This window comes from Pituophis catenifer, unplaced genomic scaffold (assembly GCF_029215685.1).
Source record: "Pituophis catenifer annectens isolate HBS135680 unplaced genomic scaffold, rPitCat1.0.hap2 SCAF_1, whole genome shotgun sequence".
Classification (NCBI taxonomy): domain Eukaryota; kingdom Metazoa; phylum Chordata; class Lepidosauria; order Squamata; family Colubridae; genus Pituophis; species Pituophis catenifer.
The window spans coordinates 324,696,595-324,722,504 of record NW_027256881.1 but is presented as its reverse complement, the minus strand read 5'-3'; the positions used below and the strand labels follow the sequence as shown (position 1 = coordinate 324,722,504).

Here is a 25,910-nt window from a genome sequence, read left to right as displayed (position 1 = left end):
TTATTATCTTAGAATAAACTTTAAAAATACAAATTTAATTAAGCGTATCAACCTATTGCCAAAATCCTCCCCAAAAAAGATTAATCTTCAGTTCTTCCCTTCTTTCTGTATTTTTTCCAGTTCTTTTTCTTTGATAATTCTTTCTTCTTCAGCATTGCTCCTCCTCCTGCTTTTATTTTCGAGAATTTTAAAATTTGGATTTGAGGTTGATGTCTCTTTGAAAGTTTTTGTCTTCTTAAAGTTTTCATTTAATTTGAAACCCCCATAAATCTCTCTCAAGTCCTGCTGATTAAACTCTTCCAGATTCCTTTGCTTTCCCCTCTTGGTCTGAAAAGCATCCTTTTTATCCAAAATCACATTAAACTGGATTTCTGCCCCATCTTCTTCCAACAGCTCACTACTGTCTAACAAGCCTTGAAATGATACTATATTCTCCTTTGTCTCCATGTTTTGAGTCAAAACAGTTTCCTCTTCCCGAGACCTTTCATCAAAAAAATCTTTTAAGACTTTCCAGTAAAGCTGTGGTTTGTGACTCAAAAATTTCATGTATTAAAACTCTTACTTGTGTATTTGCTGGTGTTGTAATGATAGTCCTTCAGCACTTTCAAAGGTACCAGCCATTTTCTTTTTTTCAAAGTCCAATTATTCACACAGTTTAAAAATGTAAATTAGTTGAAATCAATTCCATAGTCTTTTGCTTTCCACTTCCACTTTAAATCTTTTTCTTAATGTGTAATCTGGTAGTTGTTAACAATGTTGCAAACATTAAAGCACTTTCACTGGTAAGTTTCGTTTCCACGCCCTCAAGCGCCATTTCCCCCTTTTTTTAAACGGAGTTAAAGCTCAATACTTGCTTTTTGTCGTTCTCCTGATTTTGCTCTGCCAGCATCCAAAGTCATGATGTCTTGTAAAACTTAAAATTGCATTGCTGGTGTGGTCGCTATGCCTCGGTCTGCAAAAGGCAGACTCACCCCGGATCCGGAGCTAACGAAGGGCTTTCAGGGAGCTCTCACCCTGCAAACCCCAGGCTTAAAAAGAAAAAAACCTGGGGGTCTAGGGGAGCTCTACCCAGACCCTTCTGCTCTTCTCTCCCCCTTTTTCCCAGGGGGAGATTTTTTAGCCGCTAGACAGCTGGTTTTCACTGTTCTAGCTGCTATACAGATCGCGGGGCTGGAGCTCCTACAGGAGCATCCATTCAGCGTTCATGGAGCCACCGGAAGTCAAATTCAGCAGGTTCTGACAGGTTCTGGAGAACCAGTAACGGAAATTTTGAGTAGTTTGAGTAGGCAAATACCACCTCTGGCTAGCCCCAGAGTGGGGTGGGAATGGGGATTTTGCAATATCCTTCTCCCAGGAGTGGGGAGGGAATGGGCATTTTGCAGTATCCTTCCCCTGGAGTGGGGAGGGAATGGAGATTTTGCAGTATCCTGGAGTGGGGAGGGAATGGAGATTTTGCAGTATCCTTCCTCTGGATTGGGGAGGGAATGGAGATTTTGCAGTATCCTTCCCCTGGAGTGGGGAGGGAATGGAGATTTTGCAGTATCCTTCCCCTGGAGTGGGGAGGGAATGGAGATTTTGCAGTATCCTTCCCCTGGAGTGGGAAGGAAATGGAGATTTTGCAGTATCCCTCCCCTGGAGTGGGGAGGGAATGAAGATTTTGCAGTATCCTTCCCCTGGAGTGGGGAGGGAATGGAGATTTTGCAGTATCCTTCCTCTGGATTGGGGAGGGAATGGAGATTTTGCAGTATCCTTCCCCTGGATTGAGGAAGGAATGGAGATTTTGCAGTATCCTTCCCCTGCCACACCCACCAAGCCATATCCACAGAACCGGTAGTAAAAAAATTTGAATTCCACAACTGGCCGTAAAGTTAATCTTGGTAAGTAGGAAAGCTGATGATGCCTAGTGGCAGAAAGGGAAAAGCTGATAGAGCTCTAGAATCCCAAAGAAATATTTGTCCAACTTTTACTTGAAAGCCTCCCATAAAGAAAAACCTGTCACATTTCTGTCTTTCTCAGTTTGACGTCCTTCCAATGCTTTGAGAGAACACCATCACTTGCTAATGTTGAATGTAGAAGTCTGGAAAAAATTGAAAAAAATAATAGAGGTGGCACCTTTTTTTAGCAGACAGAAATATTGTGAAATATTTCCGGTTATACTTATTCCTATTTTTTTAAATTTTGTGTATTTTATACATAAAATTTTTAAAAAATGGCTGTTTAGAAATAGGTTGGCAGTCACAGTCAAAGATATCTTGATGGAATATCAAAGATGGTTTAGTCTTCAGGAATGACTTCCCTTTGGATTTGTTAAACAATAGCGGGTCATTTTCTAAACGAGTGTGTTTATATTATTTACTTCTCAGAACTCCCGTCTACTTTTTCCCGGCAGACTTTGACGTCATTAAATGGAATTATAATGCACAGCTGAGAGTATGTCCTGCATACCTACTGTTTGACAATAGGCAGAGAAGCAGCAAGTAAACCAGCTGCATACAAACACCCTGCCAACTCATCCCCTTAAAAAGCTGGACACAATAAACAGATGTGTGATCTGTTGCACTCAGCTGACCAACTTTACTTTTGAATGCAGCTGCAGCAGGGAATGATGGTGGTGGGGTTGGTAGGAGGCTTGGTCTCTTTTAAGGTATCCATGAATCTAAAAGAGAAGAAATAATAAAGCACCCACTTACTTACAAACAAACACAGAATGGCCAATATTTAGGTGACGCTTTTGTTTAGGAAGATAATCTGAAGTACAACTTTGGTCTACTAGGTTGGTTGCTAAGTATCTGGCAAATGCCAAGAGGCACTTTTACAAATGCATCAAAATCTAATATACTTTAATTTAAGCCACTTAAGAGATTGATCTGCCTTGTTTTAAATGTTAAGGCATATGTCTCTCTCTCTCTGTGTGTATGTTTATTCCAGTATTTTACATTGATTTATAATGACTCCCTTTTCCTGGCATTAAATACTTTTGGCCAGGCTGGAAAAACAGCCATGCTACTGCTGAGTGATTTATAATAATGTAAGTCAACTTTCCAGTAGGCTTGACTATTGATTCAAAGAGTGGCATTTTTAAAAAGGTTGTTCTTTTAAATTTACTCAGTGGATAGTCCTAGACTCTGTTGTTAATTCTTGGGCTAAGCCTTGGAACAAATCAATACCTAAAACAATAAAGAATTGCCTTTGGCAGAATATACTTCCTAAATTCCTATGCAGTTGCAATTATTTCTTTTCTACCAAAGGCTGTCAGTCTTTGTTTCCCAGTTGCCATTACTTGATTTCAAATGATTGTCCAGCATACCAAATCAGTCAGTCAGTCACTTTTGAAGTCACCAAGAAATTTCTGTAATTATTTCCCAAAATCCATGGGGTCTTGTGAAAAAATGCCTGAAAAATACCTCATGATCTCATGCAAGCACAGCAAAATCTCATGAGAACATAAAACGTAGAACAATAGAGTTGAAAAGGACCTTGGAAGTCTCCTAGTCCAACCCCCTATTCGAGCAGGAGGCTCTATATCATTTCAGACAAATGGTTGTCCAGTGTCTTTTTGAAAGCCTTCAGTGATAGAGCACCCACAACTTCTGAAGGCCAGCTGTTCCATTGATTGATTGCTCTCACCGTTAGAAAATTTCTCCTTAGTTCTAGGTTGCTTCTCTCCTTGGTTAGTTTCCAACCATTGTTTCTTGTCTTGCCTTTCGGTCCTTTGGAAAATAGTTTGATCTCCTTGTCTTTGTAGGAGCCCTTCAAATATTGGAACACTACTATCATGTCTCCCCTAGTCCTTCTTTTCACTAGGCCAGACATACCCAATTCCTGTAACTGTTTGTAGGAAGTTAGCACCCACCCCTTTCCTAGAAGAATGAAATATTTTGGGAAATATTAAAAAGGCAGAATATTATGTTTCCCTGGATGAGAAATGGAGAAGCATGTTTTAAAGACGAAACAGCTCCCATCTTCCTGCCCCCCACCCTTTGTCAATGGGCCAGAGGCAGAAACTCAATCTTTGTCAATGGATCATCATCTGCAACACAATAGGACCCATCTAGCAACAGAAACTAACACAATAGGACCCATCTAGCAACAGAAACTCACCACATGGCACCTGGGAAGATTACATCAGCCAGCAAGGCTAGCTAAGACCCCCACCCCCTGCGAGCCTGACAACCAATCAGGATACTCTTTCTGGGCCCCAGGAAGTTCAAAGCCAGAGAGGGCATAAACCCGGGGACTCACTGCGTCTCGGCCCTTTTCTGTTCAGGAACTCAAACCATGTGATCCTGTCCACCATTAAACCAACTTTCCAAGCAGTCTCCATGTTTCCAGTGTCTTTTTCCCCACTTGGAGCTGAACCCAGAAGGATATTTCTTCCTACACATTCTTCGTACGTTTTAGCCTCCAACCCTTTTCACTCTTCTCTGCACTCTTTCCAGAGACTCAATATTTCAATTAGAGAGTTGTCCACCTTCTGGGATCTTAACCATTTCAAAAAGTTTATTTATTTTTCTTTATTTTGGGGATGTTATCACAGGTATTAAAGATGATGTTGCTTCTGTAGGCACTATGGGTCTAACTCAGGGGTGAAATCCAGCAGGTTCTGACAGGTTCTGGAAAACTGGTAGCAGAAATTTTGAGCAGTTCAAAGAACCGGCAGCAGAAATTTTGAGTAGTTTGGACAACCGGCAAATACCACATCTGGCTGGCCCCAGAATGGGGTGGGAATGGAGATTTTGCAGTATCCTTCCCCAGGAGTGGGGAGGGAATGGGGACTTTGCATATCCTTCCCCTGGAACTGGGGTGGGAATGGAGATTTTGCAGTATCCTTCCCCTGCCACGCCCACCAAGCCACACCACGGCCACCAAGCCACACCCACAGAACCAGTAGTAAAAAAAAATGGATTTCACCATTGGTCTAACTCTTGTTGTCTGCTTATAATTGAGAAATAGAGAAGCATATACAAAAACCCTCCAGCACCCATTCACAATTCTCTGGTACATGCAGATTAAGGTGCTGAAACCCTGTGGCCAAATAATAAAATTGGGCAGCATGATTTTGGCCCATATGAAGTAGAATTTAAGATGAAGATGGGACTGCATTTAACAGATGATTGCCTGTGGTGCTCCAGAAGATCAGTAGCTTTTAGGCAGTCTTAAATTTTAATGCTGCCCTTTTTAGAACTGATTAAAAACATCACATCTATCTTAGAATTGGTTTATTTAAACCTTTTGGCCTTCCAACCCCTGACCACTGCCATAAATATTTGGATGATAATTTTCTAGTTTTAATTTTAAATGAAGGATAAAACTTGTTTTTTTTTAGAAACTCTTTGTTTGATCAAGCTGTTGATGTACTTGTTCCTGTTTTGTTTGCTAATTGCTATATTTTGCTTTTTCACTTAACTTTTTACTTCAGAGGCAGAAAGAAACATAAAATTAACCTGTCTATTCAAAGGGTGTTGAGAATGTGTTTCCTGAGGACAATGTATTCTTTTTACGTCATGTGAAATTTAATTCTGAACATTTAATCCTCCAATTATTAAAAGCAGCTTGTAATGGGATCACAGGGATCAAAGGTGGATTTTCTTAAAAAAGAGACAGAAATCCTACTGAATCTGTCCAAGATTTTCATTATGGTGGGAGTAAACTAAAGTACTTTACAATACGTAATAATACGTAACAATATGTGGAATTTGGTACCAGTACTCGTGGCAGTGAACCAAAATTCTACTGACTGTATGATCCTCCAGGTTTAGTTATAGCACATGAAACACTTATTGAAGAGTAACAGCAGGAAAGAGCCACTGTCTTCATACCTTTCTCATGGATGGTCTTTGATCTGGTTCAGCAAAATTCCTGTGATATTCCAACCAATATGTCTTGATTCTTATTTTTGATGTATCAGAAAATCAGTTGAAGAATCAATGAATAAAAACTAGAGCGGTTCTTCATAGAACAAAAGTAGTTGATGGAGTAGATTCTAAGATTTTTTTTAAAAAGTTTCATGAATCTTACAGAAAGAGCCAGAAACATTTGTATCACTGCCCTTTTGTTGTTTCTTCCACACATTTTCTGTAGGGACTCCTGAGATTTCACTTGCAAGGGTAAACTGCTGGGATTGGCCACACCTTTGCTTGCAGGAAAATGTCACCCAATTTCCTATCATGAAGATGTATACAAAAGAGGGGGCATGGCTGGCTTACTCTGGGATGTGGGAGACCAAAGAGATGATGAAGTTCATTGAATTGTAAGTACTATGTTGCTGGTTAAGAGCCACTTTAGGGCAAACTTTGTGTATTCTGGTGTCCTCTGGATGTCTTTGGACTTAAACTCTCATTATCTCCAGATTATATAAGCAAAATCATGGAATAGACAAAACCTGGGAAGAAATTAAAAGGATGTGGTGAAATGCAAAATTTTTTGCTACCGGTTTGGTGGGCGTGGCTTGGTGGTGGTGGGTCATGTGACTGGGTGGGCGTGGCCAACTTTTTTTTTTAACTTTTTAAAGCATTTTTTATTACCTATTCGCCCGAACCGGTAGTAAAAAAATGCTTTAAAAAAGTATGTGATCGTCGGAACCTTTTTTTTTTTAACTTTTTAAAGCATTTTTTTACTACTGGTTCACCTGAACCAGTAGTTTTTGTCACTACCGGTTTGCCTGAACCAGAGCGAACCGGTAGCATTTCACCCCTGCCTTGAGGGAAGAACTGGCTGGGAAGTAGTTGAGAAATATGAAATTCAAACTGTTGCATTTTTTGGGGTGGTTGGTTCTTTCTTACATTTGTATCTCACACTTTTTCCCAAGACTTCAAGGTAGACCCCTAAATTGTACCCACATAATAACAATCATGTGAGGAGGTAGATTTAACAATAATGTAGGCCCAATGCCACCGAGAGAGCTTTATGTTTAAGTGGAAAGTCAAACCTGAATCTCCTTGACCGAAACTTCTCACCTTAACGTTATGTGGGCTTTCAGTAAGAAGAATTCAGAAAGCCTGAATCTGAGGTAGCTTTACCTCTGCATTTCACAGCTGAAGCTGAAGCAAACATAAAAAGTTTACATGTGCCATTCAGATTAGATGAAAGAACAAGATGTGCATTCATACATTTCTCCATGACACTCTGAAATTGTTTTGGAAAAATGCTGAAGACGTGGGAGATGCAGGGAATGGAGTTGTCCTGCACCTAGGAAACATAATTCTGTGAAAGCAAAATAAAATAAAACTGTCCCTTGTAAATCGGCCTGAAGTCTGGTTTCAATTTACATCTTTAGAAGCAGAAATTCTTGCCCAGTGAGATTGATGACGCCTGAGGAAGTAGAAGAATATTTAAGTGACAAAACCTCACCACACAGCACGGTTTCTGTACTGGGAATATTTGACTCAAGCATGAGTGAAGGTAAATCCATTGCTTTGTTATTTCAAACATTATTGCAAAACACAATGTTACTGAAAGTAATAATACGATGCAATGCCTTGTGACTGTAGAATAAAATTTATGCTGGGATCTTTCACAACAACCCACTAGACAGGGCACTGGCTATATTATACAAGATTATTGCTTCACTTTGGGAGCCAAATTCACGGATGGGGAGTGAATTTTTTTTCTCCCTTATAATACTGGAATTTGGATTGCCTAGGGAGGTAAGAGGCCAGAGAATCGAGAATGAATTTAGAAAGTATGTAAACACCCTTCAGAGAATTTTATTTGTTAGAAACAAGCATTACACTTCTCCCTTTATCTCTCCTCTTATATACACAAACACAAAATGCAGATGCTATTTGGGATATATTGGAAAAATTCAGAAAGGATTGGGGGGCAGGTACCAGATGTTCTTTGACCAGGAACACCTGAAATTGCTCATGCTCCACTTCTTATTTTCTTGGGTTTTTTTCCTGTTACTTCTTAGTATACAGGTTGAGTACAGGTAGTCCTTGGGTTGTGACAAGAAGTGGGACAGGAAATTCTATCGTTGAGCAATGCAGTTGCAAAAAGGGATGTCATGCGACCAGGCTGCTTTAACAACAACAATTCTGACAGTCGCCATTGTAGTTATTAAATGAGGACAATCCTCACATGAAAGTGAGGATTTCATGTGATCCCAACCTCTGACCACCTATTGACTTTTCCATTGATTTTGCTTAGGGAAAGCCAGCAGGGAATGTTCAGAAATCACGATCCTATGACACCACAATGGCCGGAACTCTGAGGATCTATCCCCTCATTCAGCTCAGTTATAACTTTGAATAGTTTGCTGTAACCTGAGGACTACCTCTAAAACATTCCTTCAACTTCTCCAATCTGGTCCCATAAGAAGCATTGAAACGGCAACTCCCAGTATTTGGAAATAGGTGGGGCCAGAAAATGGCTAATTTAGATTGGATTTAATTAAACTAAGCCAGTGATGGCTAACCTTTGTTCTTCATGTGCCAAAAGTGTGAATGCGCGTGTGCATTCATGTGCCGTCACCCATAATGCAATGTGCACCCCCCTGCGCATATATGCATCCGCCCCCTATGCTCCCCTACCCGTTGCACATTAAACATTTTAACAACCAGTTCTCTGCTGGCCGGCAGGAAAATCAGCTGGCTGGCGGGAGGCACGTGCGTGCGCATGCACAGTGGAGGTGAGCTGGGCGATGGCTTGTGTGCCCGCCAAGAGGGCTCCATGTGCCAGGTGTGGCACGCGTGCCATAGGTTTGCCATCACGGAACTAAGCTAAACTAAAATTATTATTCCCAAAGTATTTTATACTTTTCCCATTCTGTCAGACTAAAATTACAATTTATCAGTAACTTTGGAAGGTTCCTTTGAGCCACATCCAAGAACTGAAGAAGCATTATGTGTTTTAATATTCCTGTTTTTTTGAATGTTCATGTTTGTTTAGGCCAATAGGGGGCAGCAGCATATCTGTACTTGGCTCTAGATTCTGTTGCCTGTTGAATTGATTGCTGAGTGAAACCCTGACTTTTATACGGAGATAAACAAATCAGCTTCTGCAGGAAATTGAGTTGAGATTGTCAGATAATTACCAACAATTTGTTTTCATCACTTTTGATAATGAACTTCAAAATTGTACTATATTTTTTATGTTATTAAGGGTGACGCAAAGAAAGAAGATAGAAAACTGATAAATAGTTGTTGAACAGTTGTTCAAGACTCAGAGATTGGTAAACAGAAAGATCTAGAGTGTGTCAAAAAGCCCAAAGCCAAATGTTAAACTGATGGACTGATTGATTTAATACAAAGGGCTATTTTCTGAGCATCAGGCACTGTTATTACATGTCAGGCCAGTCTCTTCATTTAGCACAGGAAAATCTATCATGACTAGCATTTTTACAGTCCACAATCTGGCAGAAGGACCTTTATTATCAATTGTTTGCTTGATCCATTTTATTGACGAAATCTGGCTCTTGCTCCAAACTGCTCTTCGCAATCAGACTCTGACACATTCAGACAGGTTTGATAAGGGCTCAAAAGGTCAGAAAGACCTGCCCTTGCAAGCATCCCATCTCCTGCCGAAGTGACTCCAGAGGCAGCTGAGGGGGAGGAGCATCTCCTTTGCTTCCTATTTTCTGTCCCCCATCTTGGGTAACCTCAGATGCAAGATTGGCCTGAGGTAAGCAGTTGTCCAAGCAAAATGATGCTTTTCCAATACTGTGTTTCCCCCAAAATAAGACCGGGTCTTATATTAATTTTTGCTCCAAAAGACACATTAGGGCTTATTTTGTTGTTAGGTCTTATTTTGGGGACAATATGGTGCTAAATGGACCCATCTGGCTGACAATCTTAACTTGGGCTTATTTTGGGGGTAGGGCTTATATCACAAGCATCCTGAAAAATTGTGCTAGGATTTATTTTCCGGTTGGGTCTTATTTTTGGGGAAACAAGGTAGAAGCATGAGTGTTCCACAGCTACTGCCTACCCTTCAATCTTTCTTACATTTCTGTGGAACAGTTTGGAGCAATGGTTCTATAAGGTTTTGTTCACTTTTTAAGAAGAAATTCACACTGAATAATGATAATAGGATAGATCGGATAATTTGGGAAATTATATTCAGCCACTTGTCTGAAATGGTTTAGGGCAGGAGTATCAACTTCGCATCGTCATGTGATGTATCACGGCTTTTCCCCTTCGCTAAACCGGGCGTGGGCGTGACCAGTGCATGATGCAACCGGCGAATTTGACAGCCCTGGTTTAGAGTCTCCTGCTTGAGCAGAGGGTTGGACTAAACACCCCCAAGGTCCCTTCCAGCTCTATTCTAATCCTTTTCTTTTATAGGAAAAGCCAAGAGCAACTGAATTTACTCATTGGTGTTTTCCAGAGATTTTGTGGCCCTGTATATTCTCCATTGTAAGGAGTATAAGAAGCTGTTAAAATCCAAATATCCAATCATAATATAAACATCAGATGCTCTAGAAGGGACTCCGGTACTGGCTGCTGATGCTGTCCATCTTCCAAGAGGGCCAATCTTTTGCGCCTCAAGGGCTGCCTTATTGGTTAGATAATGACCAATCCTAGGGTAAATGCTCAGTGATAAGCCTACAAGTGCATCAACAAGTAATGTAATTTGCACAGTGAAAATTTCATACGGTACTCTTGTTAGAGCAATTTTTACACATTGGTGACAAAATATACATATAGGAACTTCTGATAATATAAATCAATCTTGGTGTTGCATTGAGTTACCATCTGACAAAGTTTCCTGGTAGTTCTGATATCAAAATCAGGAATCAAAATACAGTTGGACTCTCCAATTCCTACATGTCATTTTTTTTGTCATTATTCAGTAGCAGCAACTCTGATTTATTCAAATGTATAGAATAAGTAGACAGGATACCAAGCTCATATACTGATGAAATGAGATCAAGAATAAAATGTTCTAGTCTATCTGAATGCATCTATTCCGTAGCATCTTATAATGTATCCCTTTTTATGATTCCATTAAGATTTTGTAGTATGAATATACTTGAAGGGCCTTTTCTGCTCTGGCACCTGCTGGGAAATTTTTTCTCTTGTGTGCTCTACCAAGTCCTAACAGTCATCTTTTTACTCTTTTGTATCTACCCTTTTGGTTAGCTTTTCCTAAAACCTGTTTTTCCATATTTGTTTCAGTGGACTGTTTTTGTTCAGGTTTTCATATATTGGCTATAAACAGGTTTTTATGTATTGGGTATATACATTGAGTAAACAAATAGGTAAAGTATTTATAAAACAGCCTTGGAATTCTTTGCAGTTGAAAGCAATACTGTATGATATACACTTAGTTCATTTACTGCTTATGTCTGTGAATGTCTGATTGAAGTTGATAAATTTAGCCAGGGGCAAGAAAAGAAATTTGGTCATTACATTACAATTAAAGCTGCTTTGTTTTGTCAGCAAGAGAGGCTTTTATTGAAGCTGGAAGAATCCTAAATGGATATGTCACAACAGGGATCTACTATGAAGAGGATGCTATAATTCTGTATGTTGTTTTTTTCCTTGCTTAAATCAGATAATGAACCAATTGGGTGATTGTTGTATTTAAAAACTGGGCAAGATCTAGACAGAATTCTTCCTTTTCTTTGCTGATGGGGATTTCTTTACCTGAGGTCCATAGAACCCTTGGAGATCCATAGATAGTTTTAAGGGGTTCATGAACTTGGATGGAAAAAAATGTTTTCATTAACCTCTAGCTGAAATGTATCTTTTCATTCATTAAACACATAGGCAGGAAAGTAATATGTTTTTGTTTTTTTTTAAATTTGATTTATATGCCGCCCTTCTCTGGAGACTCAGGGCGGCTTACAATGCGTTAAGCAATAGCCTTCATACTTTTGTATATTTATACAAAGTCAGCTTATTGCCCCCACAAACTGGGTCCTCAATTTATCTACCTTAGAAAGGATGGAAGGCTGAGTCAACCTTGAGCCTGGTGAGATTCGAACTTACAGTAATTGCAGACAGCTGGATGTTAATTACAATGCATTAGTCTGCTGAGCTATCCAGCCTCCTGATAGCTAGCCTCTAAATTCCAAAAATGTTTAATTCTTGTCATCTAAAGTTATGATGACCTAAGAAAAGGTAATATTTTGCTATTGATTGAATAGATTAATGAAAAAGTACACATACATAAATATTTTGTTAATTGTATTTGAGAATAATTAAGTTTTCTTTGTAAGTTATATGTATATACTTAGGTTTTGCAAGTAAATTCATTTTAGTGCACATTGATTGCAATAGATTCTCAAATGAGTCTCTGACATAAAAAGATTAAGAAGCCCCTTTCTAAAGAGAGACTTGAATAACTGAATGTGGTTCACACAGCTATTGATTAATGCTGTTGATAAATGGGACAGCAGATTTGTGTGATTCTAAGAAATGTTGTTTTTCCAGGATTGTTCTGGCTTGTCCCTCAGGAAAGATGCTGTGCATTTTCTAAGATCTTTCAGACGGTATATCATCAAGGAAATCTAGTATAGATAGTCCTTGACGTATGACCAGAATTGAGGCCAAAATTTATGTTGCTAAACGAGACACCTGTTCAGTGAATTTTGCCCCATTTTACAGCCTTTTTTGCCAGAGTTGTTAAAGTGAATCCCTGCAGTTGTTAAATTAGTAACACGGTTGTTAAGTGCATCTGGCTTCCCCATTGACTTTACTTGACAGAAGGTCACAAAAGATGATCCCAACCGTCAGAAATATGAGTCATTTGCCAAAACATCTGGATTTTGATCAAATGACCATGGGCATGCTGCAATGGCCATAAGTGTGAAAAACGGTCATCAGTCACATCAAACAATCACTAAATGAACCATTGTAAGTGAAGGACTACCTGTATTGTTGCGTTTATATGCACGTGCATCCAGTTTTAATTCGATGATCAGTTCAGTTTAACTAAGGCTCCTTTAATGATTTTGCTAAGATTCCTCAATCAGAAATTTTGGGAGATTTTTGAAATATGTTTTTGTGTTTTTCTTTCTCAGCTCCCATAAATATAATGTACCTCTTCCAGCCCTTCTGTTTGCTAAGCCTGCAACTCAGCAAAGGAATGCCTTCCAGCTCTCGCAGTATAACACGCAAGACATTGTTAAAGTAATCCGTCATGCATTGTTGGAGACCTTTGTGAGCATAATTTCTACTTCTGATCTTTTATTTATTTAGAGACAGTTTATTGGGATTGTTTTCTAATATGAAGTTCAGCGCATCTGGGTGGCTTGATTCTAGCAAGAAAATTAAGCCCAATTGGTTAAAGAGTCTTTTGGGCACACAGTTACTAGAACTGAAGGTGCCCTCTTTACATAGAGAATGGCTGGAGTATTTTTCCATTATTATATTTGAGCTTTTCTTTGTTGCAGCCAGAAATCACCGTGGAAAACCTGCCTGATTACTTCCAGATAAAGAAACCTTTGCTCATTTTGTTCAGTGACGGGGTTCCTGGTGAAAGGGAAGTAGAAGAAATGAAGCATGTGGCTGTTGGCGAGGATCACAAAACCTTTATTGCTTGCTGGCTAAACCTGTAAGCTTGCAGAATACCCATGCTGACCTCTGTTTGGGGATAGAGTTTACAATATGTGGGCCTTTCCCATTGGTTTGAATGTATTGGAGGTGAATAACAGTCTTTAACAGTAACAGAGTTGGAAGGGACCTTGGAGGTCATCTAGTCCAACCCCTTCACGCAGGAGACCTATACTAGGGATTCGAACTGCCGAACTTTCTGATCGACAAGCTCAGCATCTTAGCCACTGAGTCATCTAGCTAGGCTAGGTGCATTCATGCAACATGAATTTTGTACTAGGAAATGTTACAAGGAGTTTCCCCTTAATGATGGTAATTGGGAACAGAATTTTTGTCACTAAGTGATGCAGTCATAAAGCAGATCATTATATGACTGTGCTGCTTAGCAATTGCAGTTTCAACGGACTCTAGTTACTACTGTTAAGTGAATCATCACTGTTCATTAAGAAACATTAATGTTACTATGACTTCTGACTTCCTGCTGGCTTACTCATTGATTTTGCTGATAGAAAGTCAGCAGAAATGGTTGCAAATTGTAATCACATGACTGTGGGATGTCACAACAGTTAGAATTAGAATTAGAACATGATCTTATTACATGATCATGGTGGGGGGGGTACTGCCACAGTCTGAACTGTGAGGAGGCATTGTAAGTCTTGTAAGTTCAAATGGTCTCTGAATGAGTGGTTGTTAACTGAGGACCACCTGTGGTTAAGGTTTAGCACTGTGATTTAAGAAAGTTCTTTAGATATTCTAAATCATATTCCTAATATGGGAACTTGGCCACTTTGAGATGTGTGGCTTTCAATTCCCATAATTCCCCAGTTCTCAACACTGGGGAATTATGGGTCCATACATGTTAAAGTTTCCAAAGTTGGGAAACACTGCTGTAAACATGATTTAAATAGGAAAGATGACATTGTATGGTTAACAGTCATAATAACAAAGGACACCAAAACAAAACTAACAGCCAAAATAAAGATACTAGTTTTAAAACAGTAAGGCTCCTAGGCTAAATAAGTTCATATAAAAGGCTTGAGTGAACAGAAATATGTTTACTTAGCACCAACAAGAATTCAGGGGTGATACCAGGAAAGTCTGTTGTGCACCCAAAATAGCGTTGCTAAAAACCAAAGATAAAAAAGTAAGTTCTGACTAAGTTTATTGGCAAGCCAAGCCAAGTGAGCATAATGGAGGCACCTCCTAGCCGTATCTTGCCTCTTCTGATGTGCTTGCATTCAGAAGAATTATGACGTTATCTGTACCATTTCTTTTAGCATTGATTGATTTTTATGTTTGTGTTTGCTCTTCTTAACCCAGTAAGAACACACCAGTAGGCAGAAATATTCTGAAGGCTTATTTTGGAAACTTGGTTCTCCCTATGCCTCTCCTCCTCTGGATCAACTTTCATTCTCGAGGCCATGTCTTCGTTTTTCCATCAGACCAGTCAGTTTCTGAAACAAATATTCTTGCTTGGATTGAAAAACTAAAGACCAAACAAGAAACACCGAGAGGTAAGTAATCAGAGACAATTAATCAAACTTGCTTTGGTCTTTTGTTCAGTTTGTTTTCACTATTTCAGGTTAAAAAAAATTGAAGTTGTAAAGCTCAGTTATGATGCTAAATCATGTAAGGCTTTAAAGGCTAAAACCAGTATCGGTCAGGCTAATGCATTCTGAACCAAATGCAGCTTCCAAATGATTTTGAAGGGCAGCCCCAAGTAAATAATATTGCAATACCCTAAAAACAAAGTGATAGTGAGAGGTACAATGAATGAAGCCATCTCATATGCATTAATTTTTGCTTTGCTTTCAAGTGGCTTTGAAAAAAAACTACGGGGCCCTTCAGTCACCTTGCCTCTCTTTTCTTTGGAAATTGTAGATACATAACAGGATGCCAGTTGACCACAATGCTTTTAGAACAACTAAAATTGGAAGCATGTAGTTTACCACAAACTGTTGTTAGTAGAAACGTTTGCACAGGTGGGAAAAAAATGATTTGTACAGAAAAGAGCAGGAAGGGATTATGAAAGAAGGCAAAGGATAGCTACAGATACAGAGAATGGTGTGAAGGATCCAATTAGAGGGAGAAACTGCCAAGTGAAGATGACATCACACCGTAAGAAGTTCTGGGCTTTCTAAAGAAAAAGAACACACTTCAAAGAAGGAGGAAGTCATATTGTTTCCTGGTAGTGGGTCGGATTCTTTGGTACTCAATACATGCTGGGAAGAAATTGAATCCACGGGTAATGAGACCCAAACAAATATTTCTTTAGAAAATCTTCTCTAAGAATTTCCCCTTATTTCTGCTTCCTTCCTTCTCCCTTCCTCATTCTCCCCTTTTTTGTCTTGTAATCAATTTCAAAGATGCTCTTATTTTCATTATCTTCCCCATAAGAATCTGTACATCCCTGAATGAACAGCTTCGTTTTCATTTGAGGCACCTGTTTTTAAATGTGGAATGGAGTTAGAACATTTGAATGTCATCAGGGGTTAGAAAATTGACTGTTTTAAGAAAAAAGTGAAAGAGCTTGAAATTGTATGCCTTTTTGCCAGCGGTTGTGTGCAGGTTGGAAAGGTAAACCTTGCTTAACACTTCATATGATACCCTAGATTGCTTTTTCCGCTTAGGGAATTAAGTCGTTCTTGCAAGTAATTTGACCCATGATTTGGCATTACTGATACTTCTGAATTTTTAAAATATCAGCTAATTGTTCTTTAGTTGTGTATCTAAGATATTTTCCCAATATAAACATGGCTTTTCACAGAAAAATCCAACTTCTCACTGAGTGGAGAATATAATCAGCCTATAGAAATGAAAGGGGGCAGTTGGGGGGAGGGTCGAGGTATTATTCATTTATTAATTTTACATGCCATCCATCTTGTCAGCAATTCGGAGGCATGCCTTTTTGATAGCAATCTCCATGTTATGGATATGGATCATATCCCCTGATGTCCAGAAGGGTGCCTTTTAAATTTCAAACATTTATTTTATCCCCAATGATTGCCTGTTGACTCTCTTTGTCCTGGCAATATAATAAAGCACATTTTTGCAACTTATGGTATGCTTCTGTAATACCTATGACAAAAACATCATTGTAGATAGAATAATAATAATAATTTGTTAAATTTATATGCTATCTGATTCCCAACGACTCTGGGTGACTTACAATTGTTAAAACATTTAAAAAAACAGAATAATACAAAACACAAAAAACTGCAAGCCAAAGAAACAACAATGGCAAGGAAAATAAGCCCAGTGGGGGACAGAAGGGGGTGGGGGGAAAGGGGATATCAGTCATTCTCTCCAAAGCCCTGGACAGATAGCCAGATCTTTAAGGCCCTTTGAAATGTCAGCAGAGTAGAGGCCATTCAGATCTCTGGGGAACCTCATCTTTCGGGGAACTGAAAGTTGGTGATTCTACCGAGAAGGCACACATCCAGAATCCCAATAGAACTTGGAGTGCACCAATCCTGCCGAATCAAACTATTGGACATGATATTATGGAAAACAGGTGGTCTATCAAGCAACTAGGCCTTGTGACACGTAGAGCTTTATTGATAGTGACCAGCATGTTGAATCACACCCAAAAGCAAACATTACCAGTGCAGCTTGTGAAGCAGAAGTGTTACATGGGTATACTGAGACATGCCTATCACTGCCTGGGTTGCTTCATTCTGGACCAGCTGAAGTTACTGGGTGATCTTCACATATTTTATAATATCCATTATAATGACTATTAAGGTAAACATCTATGCTAGTTACTAGGTGGCTGCTATGCAGTCACAGAGCTTTCATATATGGCTTGCAGACTTCCTCGAAGCAACTGTTTTTGAAAACTGAATTCTGATACAGAGAAGTACAGAACCGTTCATATTGTTTACATTGACCTATCAGTTATAATTGGAGGTTAATCTTAACAACCTAGATGCCCTCTAGAAATGTGAGTTTCAGAAATGTTAGCTGCCTAGGGAATTGTGGGAATTGAAGTCCACGTATCTGTGGTATGCCCAAATTGGGGAAATCTGCATTAGGGAATCTGATACTTTGTTGATGTGTGCTTTTCCTTTTCTTAGCTACCTTGTCTGAGAAAGAGTGGAAGCCCCGCCTTCCTGCCTACGATTTCCTGAGTATGATGGAACCCACACTGCCTGAATTTACTATTTATACTCAAGAAAGTATAAGTATCCGCCAGGAGGAGATCCTAGGAGAAACAAAGGCAGAAGCCGCAGTGGCAAAGAAGCCCACAAAAGACTCCACCATGGAGGAACTGAAGCCAACTGGAAGGGCCTTACGGAGGACAGCTCCACATCTGGGAGCAAAGGAGAAGCAGTCTAAGCATCATTCAGAGTTATAAAGTAATGTCAGATCTCTGGATAGTTTTGGAAGTAGAGCATAGGACAGTGCAGAGGTCTCGAGAAAGCAGTTAACATTTCATAAATATTTATTGAAGACAGATGTGTGATGGTGCAGTGGTTAGAATGCAGTATTGCAGGCTAACTCTGCTTTCAGGCAGGAGTTTGATCCTGACTGGCTCGAGCTGGACCCAGCCTTATATCCTTCTGAGGTCAGTAAAATGACCCTGATTGTTGCAGGCAATATGCTGACTCTGTAAAGCACTATGGAGCGGTATATAAGTCTAAGTGCTACTGCAATTGTTAAAGTTGGTGAGATATGTATAGGTGTAATAGGCCAATTTTCATATAGAAGGAGGCCTCCGAAAGATTGTATGATTCTAAAACAACCAAAATGCATTGTCCATTAGCATTTTTCTGCTGTATGTATTTTCTTTGGAAAGGAAAATGATTGAAGGTGTTAAAGAAAGGAACTGAAAGGTAACAAATGGAGAAAGATACCATCTGAATCACACTTAAATGAGACAGGGTGATTGCACATGGATGCACATGCCCACACATCTGGAAGCAATTATTTTTTTCAATCCCAAGAGTTTAGGGCTAATCTGGACATGAAGATAAGAAATATGTTATTACAGAATCTCTGGTGTTTATTTTAAAAGGGTCAATGAGTACAGGAAGGCAACGCATACAGATCAAACCCTCAACTTCCACAGCAACCACCCCAAAATGCCACAAACAAAGCTGCGTCAGAACACTATTTAGGAGAGCGGAATCCCATTGTAACACCACGGAGGCCAGAACAGCAGAACAAAAACACTTATACAAAGTTTTTAAGAGAAACAGACACCCATGAAACTTCATCTGAAGATGTCTTCATACAAACAATACAAACACCCAAAGCAATAAAACAACCATAACAAGAACAATGACGACCGGACAAATCAGAATTCCCTATGTACAGAATGTTTCTGAAATAACAGCAAGATTACTATGTCAACATGATCTTGCGGTAGCCCACAAACCAACCTCAACTATCAGATGGACCCTGTCAAAACCGAAAAGGCAAATAGAAACAAACCAAAGATCAGGCATCATATGTTGAATCCAGTGCAGCAACTGTGAAATGAATTACCAGTATGTTGGCCAAACAGGAAGAAAACTATTAATCAGACTGCACGAACACTTCCTGGTTATCAAAAGGCATGACCCACTGTCCCTCATGCCCGTCCACGAAGATTCAGAAGGACAGAAATTTGATCTAACTGGGACCACAGTTGTAACCTAGGCGAAATCAAGGAGAGAAAGAGAATTCCTCGAAGCCTGGTTCTCCACCTGTAAGTCAATAAACAGGCATATAGACATCCAGTCTACCAATCGCTGAGAACGAAAGAACTGCATCAAGTGCGATCCCAAAGATAGCATTTAAAATGAACGAACTGGCACACCGCTACGCAACAACAAGAACACAGTCACAACCCATCAACTCACAAGAAATCGGACCACGTCTCAGTAACAACAACCACCCATTCAAACAGACCGAAACCAGCCCACGACTCAGTAGTATCCAAACAAACAACACTAATTTACATTACACAGATGGTACTTAAAACCAAAGACCATGCCTCAGTAACAACAGCCAGCCAATCAAATAGTCTGAAGTCAGACCATGACTCTGAACAAAAAACATTCACACTAATTTGCATCTCATAAAAAGGTATTTAAAGGCCAGTGCTCGGACAGACGAGCACAATTCAAAGCGGGCTGACGATTTCTCCTCGAATGGTGATGAAACATTTGCAACCAAATTGCCAAGCTCGGAGCTCAGACCAACAGCCCAACTACCAACCTGAGCTTTTTATATTCAAATACATTTCAGGGTCAATAGCAGTTTCTCCCATTCTGGCTCTCTTGAAAATAAGGCCATGTAAGTTCTAAATCTACAGAATGATCTACTGACTCTTAAGAACCTGGAGGCAATAAAGCCCAGTCTTCTGGGCTTTAGTGGTATAAGATTGTTAAGCTATCAGTATTGTAAGTGCTTGGATCTTACCAGTTTAATACAAAGCTGTGAAAAATTAAATGATGGGAACCAAACAATAGAAAAATCTTAATTTAGGTTATGAGTCTGGAGTAGTGCTTCTCAACCTTGGCAAGATTAAGAGGTGTGGGCTTCAACTCCCAGTATTCCCCAGCCAATGAGAAGTCTACATATCTTGTTAGGGTTAAAGTTCAGAAACACTGGTCTGGAGTCCCAAAGATCAGTGGTGGGCTGCTGGGGGTTCGCAGGGGTTCGGGAGGACCTCTAGCTAAGATTCTGTGTAGTTCAGAGAACCCCCAAATCCCACTCCTGGCTGGCCTCGGCCACTTCTCCCATCCCAGGAATCCCCATGTGGCCCGTTTTGGATGCAGGTATGTGCAGGGTGCATGTAGAGGCTCTGGGAGGGCAAAAAATGGACCTACCAGAAGTTCGGAGGTGTGCTCCCAGAGGGCCTCTGGTTCCTGGGGATGTCGTTTTCACCCTCCTGGAGGCTCGAGGAAAGCCTCCAGAGCCTGGGGAGGGCAAACACACACACACACACCCGCCGTCGTGCAGGAGGCCGACTAGGCCATACCCACCCAGCAACCAGGCAGAGAACCCCTTGCTAAAATTTTTGAAGCCCACCCCTGTCAAAGATGCCTTTCCAAAAGGCAACTAGACTTTCTTAGTATTTTCCTTGAAAATGTTTTGCTTCTTATCCAAGAAGCTTCTCCAGTTCTGATCTGGAATGTTGGAGGAGAGGCACAAGAAGGAGCCTGGAGATGACAGAATCCTGCAGCCTGAGTCCGACCCCAAAATCTTGCTGTACCTCCCTGATTGGTGGGTGATTTTTCCATTGACTAACATGCTAAAGTGGGAGGGCAGCAAAGCCAGAGGAATCAACCAAGAACTGTGTCTCTCGTGTGCATAATCTGGACAGCTCAATTTAGCAGTGAGTTAGAACAGAGCCAAGAGAAGCAGGATAGGGATTGCTTCTTGTCAAAGTAGCCTGTGGTATTTTGGGGTTTTCTTAAGGCAGTGGATCCATGGGCATCCAATCCCATAGGGCTTCCTGACCCCTTTCTCCAGGTCTCCATTAAATCATAAGGAAAGTAGGATGCCGGAATAGATCCACCAGGATTTTTCTTATTCCATAGATGTGCTCAGCTTGAAGTTTGTTCTGCTATCCAGCTGCTTGACTTTACAGCTGTGGCTACTAAGCTAACAGTGTTATTAATGGATTGATTTGGGTCCAGTGTTCTCTACTGAGATTGATGACTGTTTTGGCTAACCAGAAGCCAGCTGGATGAAAGCTGTGATGTCAGGAAAATGAGCAGGATGCAGTTCCTGGGAAATTGGTCTTCTTTGACCAGGCCTCTGTTGTCTCCCGTTCGGGAGAGCAGGAGGAGAATTAAACCTTAAAGGGCCATGGCTCTCTTTATAGCCGAATATATGATGGCTTCCCTGAGTGAGGAGGAGCATTTGGCTAACTATCTTAAATAAAAGCTGAGGAAACAATAGGTTGAAACTCAAAAATATAAGAAATGCTTTAAACTAATTCAATATACCAGTACAGATAGTCCTCGACTTACAACAGTTCATTTAGTGACCGTTCAGAGTTACAACAGCGCTGAAAAATGTGACTTATGACCATTTTTCATACGACCATTGGCGCATCCCCATGGTCATGTGATCCAAATTCAGACTCTTGGCAACGGGCTCATATTTATGATGGTTGCAGTGTTTCGGGGTCACATGATCACCTTTTGCGACCTGACAAGCAAAGTCAATGAGGAAGCCGATCAATCACTTACTGATCATGTTACTAACTTAATAACTGCAGTGATTCACTCAACAATGGTGTTAAGAAAGATCATAAAATGGGGCAAAACTCACTTAACAAACTGTCTCACTTAGCAACCCAGAAATTTTGGACTGAATTGTGGTCATAAATCAAGGGCTACCTGAATTGCTCAATCTCAGAAAGTTTAAGATCTAGCTTCAATTGCCAGAACATCCCAGCTGGCATGCATTAGACTATCTAGCTCAACTAGTAGCAGCAGCATACTTTATTGCGGTCAAAGACCAAAAAACCAAAACATCCAAGGCACATAGCTGGCACACGACCAGATCAACTAGTACATTGCCAACTTGTCTGGGTATCACATTCTGTTAATCTGTAATGTATTTTTAGACCTTGGTTTAGTGACTTGCACAAATACTGGTTTTAGTAAATCATGGTTTATGGTTTAGTATGTGAATGCAGGTAGTTGAGATTTAGTCAATATCATAACTAAACCGCAGTTTAGGATTGTGTGTAAACCCAGTTGCTTGCTACATTCACATGATATGCTTACTCATGGATAACTGCATTAATCCATGACACCCACTGTCTCATGCTAAGAACATGGGCTGGACAGTTCATCTAGAGAGCCAGTTTGGTCTCTAGTGGTTAAGGTAATGGCTTAGAAACCAGGAAAGCATGAATTCTAGTCCTGACTTAGGCATGAAAGCTGGCTGGGTGACTTTGGGCCAGTTATGCTCAGCCCAATGCACTCCAGCATTGTTGGAGAAAACAGGAGGAGGCAGGAGTATTAAATATGTTTGCTGCCTTGATAATGGAATGGAATGGAATGGAATGGAATGGAATGGAATGGAATGGAATGGAATGGAATAGAATAGAATAGAATAGAATAGAATAGAATAGAATAGAATAGAATAGAATAGAATAGAATAGAATAGAATAGAATAGAATAGAATAGAATAGAATTCTTTATTGGCCAAGTGAGATTAGACACCCAAAGAATTTGTTTCTGGTGCATAAACTCTCAATGAATATACAACAATAGTGATAAATCATTAACATAGTCATTGTACCATAAAACATTAGATACAACAGTTAATCATGGATACTAAATAAGCAAATCAACATAAATCATACTAGGATACTAAGTAAACAATATAAATAATAAGATACAAGCAACAAAGTTATAGTCGTAAGAAGATAAGGAGATAGGTAATAGGGAAGATGAGAATAATGATGGTAATACTGCCTTTTTAGATAGTTTGACAGTTGTGGGAATTAATTGTTTAGCAGAGTGAGGGCATGCAGGAAAAACTGTCCTTGTGTCTAGTTGTTCTGACGTGCAGTGCCTTTTAGAGTCATTTTGAGGGTAGAAGTTGAAACTGTTTATGTCCATGATGCGAAGGGTCTAGATATTTTCACAGCCCTCTTTCTCGCTCCTGCAGTATACAGGTCCTCAACGGAAGGCAGATTGTTAGCAATTGTTTTTTCTGCGGTTCTAATTATCTGTTGAAGTCTGTGTTTGTCTGGATTGGTTGCAGTGTCAAACCAGACAGTTATAGAGGTGCAGATGACAGACTCAGTAATTCCTCTGTAAAACTGAATCATCAGCTCCTTGGGCAGCCTGAGCTTTCTGAATTGGCGCAGGAAGAGCATTCTTTGTTGTGCTTTTCTGATGACGTATTTGATGTCATCAGAACAATGGATATTTGAGGTGTCCAATGGAGATATAATGGAACCTAGAAATTTAAAGGTCTCTTCTGTTGCTTCTGTGTTGTCTATTATTGTGAGTGGTGGTAGTTTAGGAGGGCTTCTCCTAAAATCTGCTATCATTTCTACAGTTTTTAAAAATATACTTTACTTATAAAATAATGAAGACAGGATAGAAGTCAAATAAATAGACTCGGTACATTAAGCCAAAACTATTGTGTGATTTAGACCAGGGGTCTCCAACCTTGGCAAAGCTGTCTGAGGAATTCTGGGAGTTGAAGTCCACAAGTCTTAAAGTTGCCAAGGTTGGAGACCCCTGATTTAGAGTGTTGTGTGAACATTCCCTATCCATGTTTCAAGCAAAATGTTTCCCAACGTGCCTTGGAATTAATGACAACCCCTCAATTCAACCCTGTCTGAATGCAAAGCATGTGGCATACTGCTGAGTTACAGGAACTTGTATTTCTAGTATGGGTTAGTAAATTATAACGAAGACCAATATTGCCAAGGATGCCTTGGAGAAAAGAACATAGTCCCTGCCAGTCAGAAAAGTTCTACGTTGAGTACATTGTGCTTTCACATGTCAAGGGCCTCTTGTGATGTTTGTATTGTTTGTCTTTTATATTATTGCCCTGCCTTATAAATGTGATTCATCTGGCAAAAATGAGGCCAATACAAATTCAGGCCAATACTGTTTTTGACAGTTTTAATGGAGCTGTGTCATCCAGCCTGGCTGAAGGCCTGGCACATAAAATATAAAATATGAGTACTTTTTATGTTTGGAAAGATGAAACTTAAAAGCATTTACAAGCTCTTGGGGAACAATAGAAAATATATGGACATGTCGTGCATCTTCTTAACTGACTGACTGAGGATTTAAACCTTCAAATTTAAGAGCCCAGAACACTTGATCATAAACTTTAAATTCATTTCCCAACTTGATAGCTCCCTCATGTGTTGGATTTCAAATCCCCTAATCCCTAGCCAACAAAGTGAGGAAATAGCTTTTAATCGAGACCTGTGCTTATTTAAATTCACGTTATGAGCTACCAGACTCAATAGTTTACATTCTAGAAATGAGTTAAAGTTATTCACAAGAGAAAAGTTTTCTATCCTTCATCTCCCTGCTTCCTAAGCAAATTCAGGGCTGAGATACTTCTGAATAACACAGGATGCGATGGAACAGAAATGTACAGCAAGGCGCATAAGGTGTTTTTTGGGGGTCAGGCAGTGGTGAAATATACTGCTCAAAAAAATAAAGGGAACACAAGCAGAAGACATCCGAGATCTGAATGAATGAAATAGCCTTATTAAATACTTTGTTCTTTACATACAGTAGTTTATACACTGCTCAGACAACTAAAGGGAACACAAAACTACTGTATGTAACGAACAAAAATATTTAATAAGGCTATTTCATTCATTCAGATCTCGGATGTCTTCTGCTTGTGTTCCCTTTATTATTTTGAGCAGTGTATAAAATTTGTTACTACTGGTTCTGTGGACGTGGCTTGGTGGTGGGGGTAATGTGACTGGGTGGACGTGGCCAACTTTAAAAAAAAATTTTTAAAGTGTTTTTTTACAACCTATTCGGGCAAATAGGTTGTAAAAATGCTTTTTAAAGGTAAAAAAAAGGCTCTTGACGATCACAGCTGTGGCGCGCGATCGTCAGAGCCTTTTTTTTAACCTTTTAAAAGCATTTTTTTACAACCTATTTGCCCGAACTGGGAGCATTTCACCCCTGGGATCAGGCCCTAATAATCCATGGAATGCATTAAAAGAGATATCCAACCAGTTGGCAGATTTTAAAATGCTATTGAGAGTTGGATCTCATTAGTATTTAAATGGGAGACCACCCAAAAATGTCAGTGCTAAAGACTAGCCAGGGAATTTTAAAAATATATCTTAAAAGAAGGAAATGGAAACCATTTTCATTGTATTGCCAGGAAAACTACATGGTTGTGGTCAAGAGATCATTAGAAGCTGAACCTGACTCAAGACTTTAGCATATGTTCAAAATTTGAACTGTATTGGTGAAATATGTTTATATTAATTTGTAATATTATAAACGGGTTTAAATTCTGTTTTCTTCTTTTTGCAAATTACAGAATGGATGGGTTACAGGTTCCTCTAGACCAGGGGTCAGCAATCTGCGGCTCTGGAGCCGCATGTGGCTCTTTCACCCCTCTGCTGCGGCTCCCTGTGACTCAAAATATGTGTCGCAACCGCCAATGTGTGTGTCAGCACTTCAGCCTGCATTTACTCTAGTGCTGACATAAGAAGGAGAAGAGGGGGCAGCTGGCAAGAGGACGCTTGACTTCTCACCTACTTATTTTCCCTGAAGATAATATCCCTAGGAGATGAGATGGGAGGGGGGACATTCCTGGGAGCTGAAGTAGTAGATATGGGGAGAGTGATTTGGAAGAGGGCCAATGAGACGCAGAGAATTGGGGAACGGAAAGGGAAGGTTTGGGGTCAGGAAGTCAATATTGGCTGCGCCAAAATCGGGGACAGGTTGTCGT

At 39.9% G+C, this 25,910-nt stretch overlaps 1 protein-coding gene across 1 annotated transcript in view; it reads left to right on the top strand.

Annotated features, from left to right (window-relative positions):
* Nucleotides 1-19,937, top strand: part of TXNDC16 (thioredoxin domain containing 16) — a 53,602-nt gene extending 33,665 nt beyond the window's left edge. Inside the window, exons 14-20 of the mRNA XM_070942882.1 lie at nt 6,082-6,250; nt 7,277-7,401; nt 11,382-11,466; nt 12,968-13,106; nt 13,340-13,500; nt 14,820-15,013; nt 17,576-19,937. Coding sequence (XP_070798983.1) covers nt 6,082-6,250; nt 7,277-7,401; nt 11,382-11,466; nt 12,968-13,106; nt 13,340-13,500; nt 14,820-15,013; nt 17,576-17,856 — 1,154 coding nt within the window. The 3' untranslated portion in view covers nt 17,857-19,937. The remainder of the gene's footprint in view (nt 1-6,081; nt 6,251-7,276; nt 7,402-11,381; nt 11,467-12,967; nt 13,107-13,339; nt 13,501-14,819; nt 15,014-17,575) is intronic.
* The last annotated feature ends 5,973 nt before the right edge of the window (nt 19,938-25,910 follow it).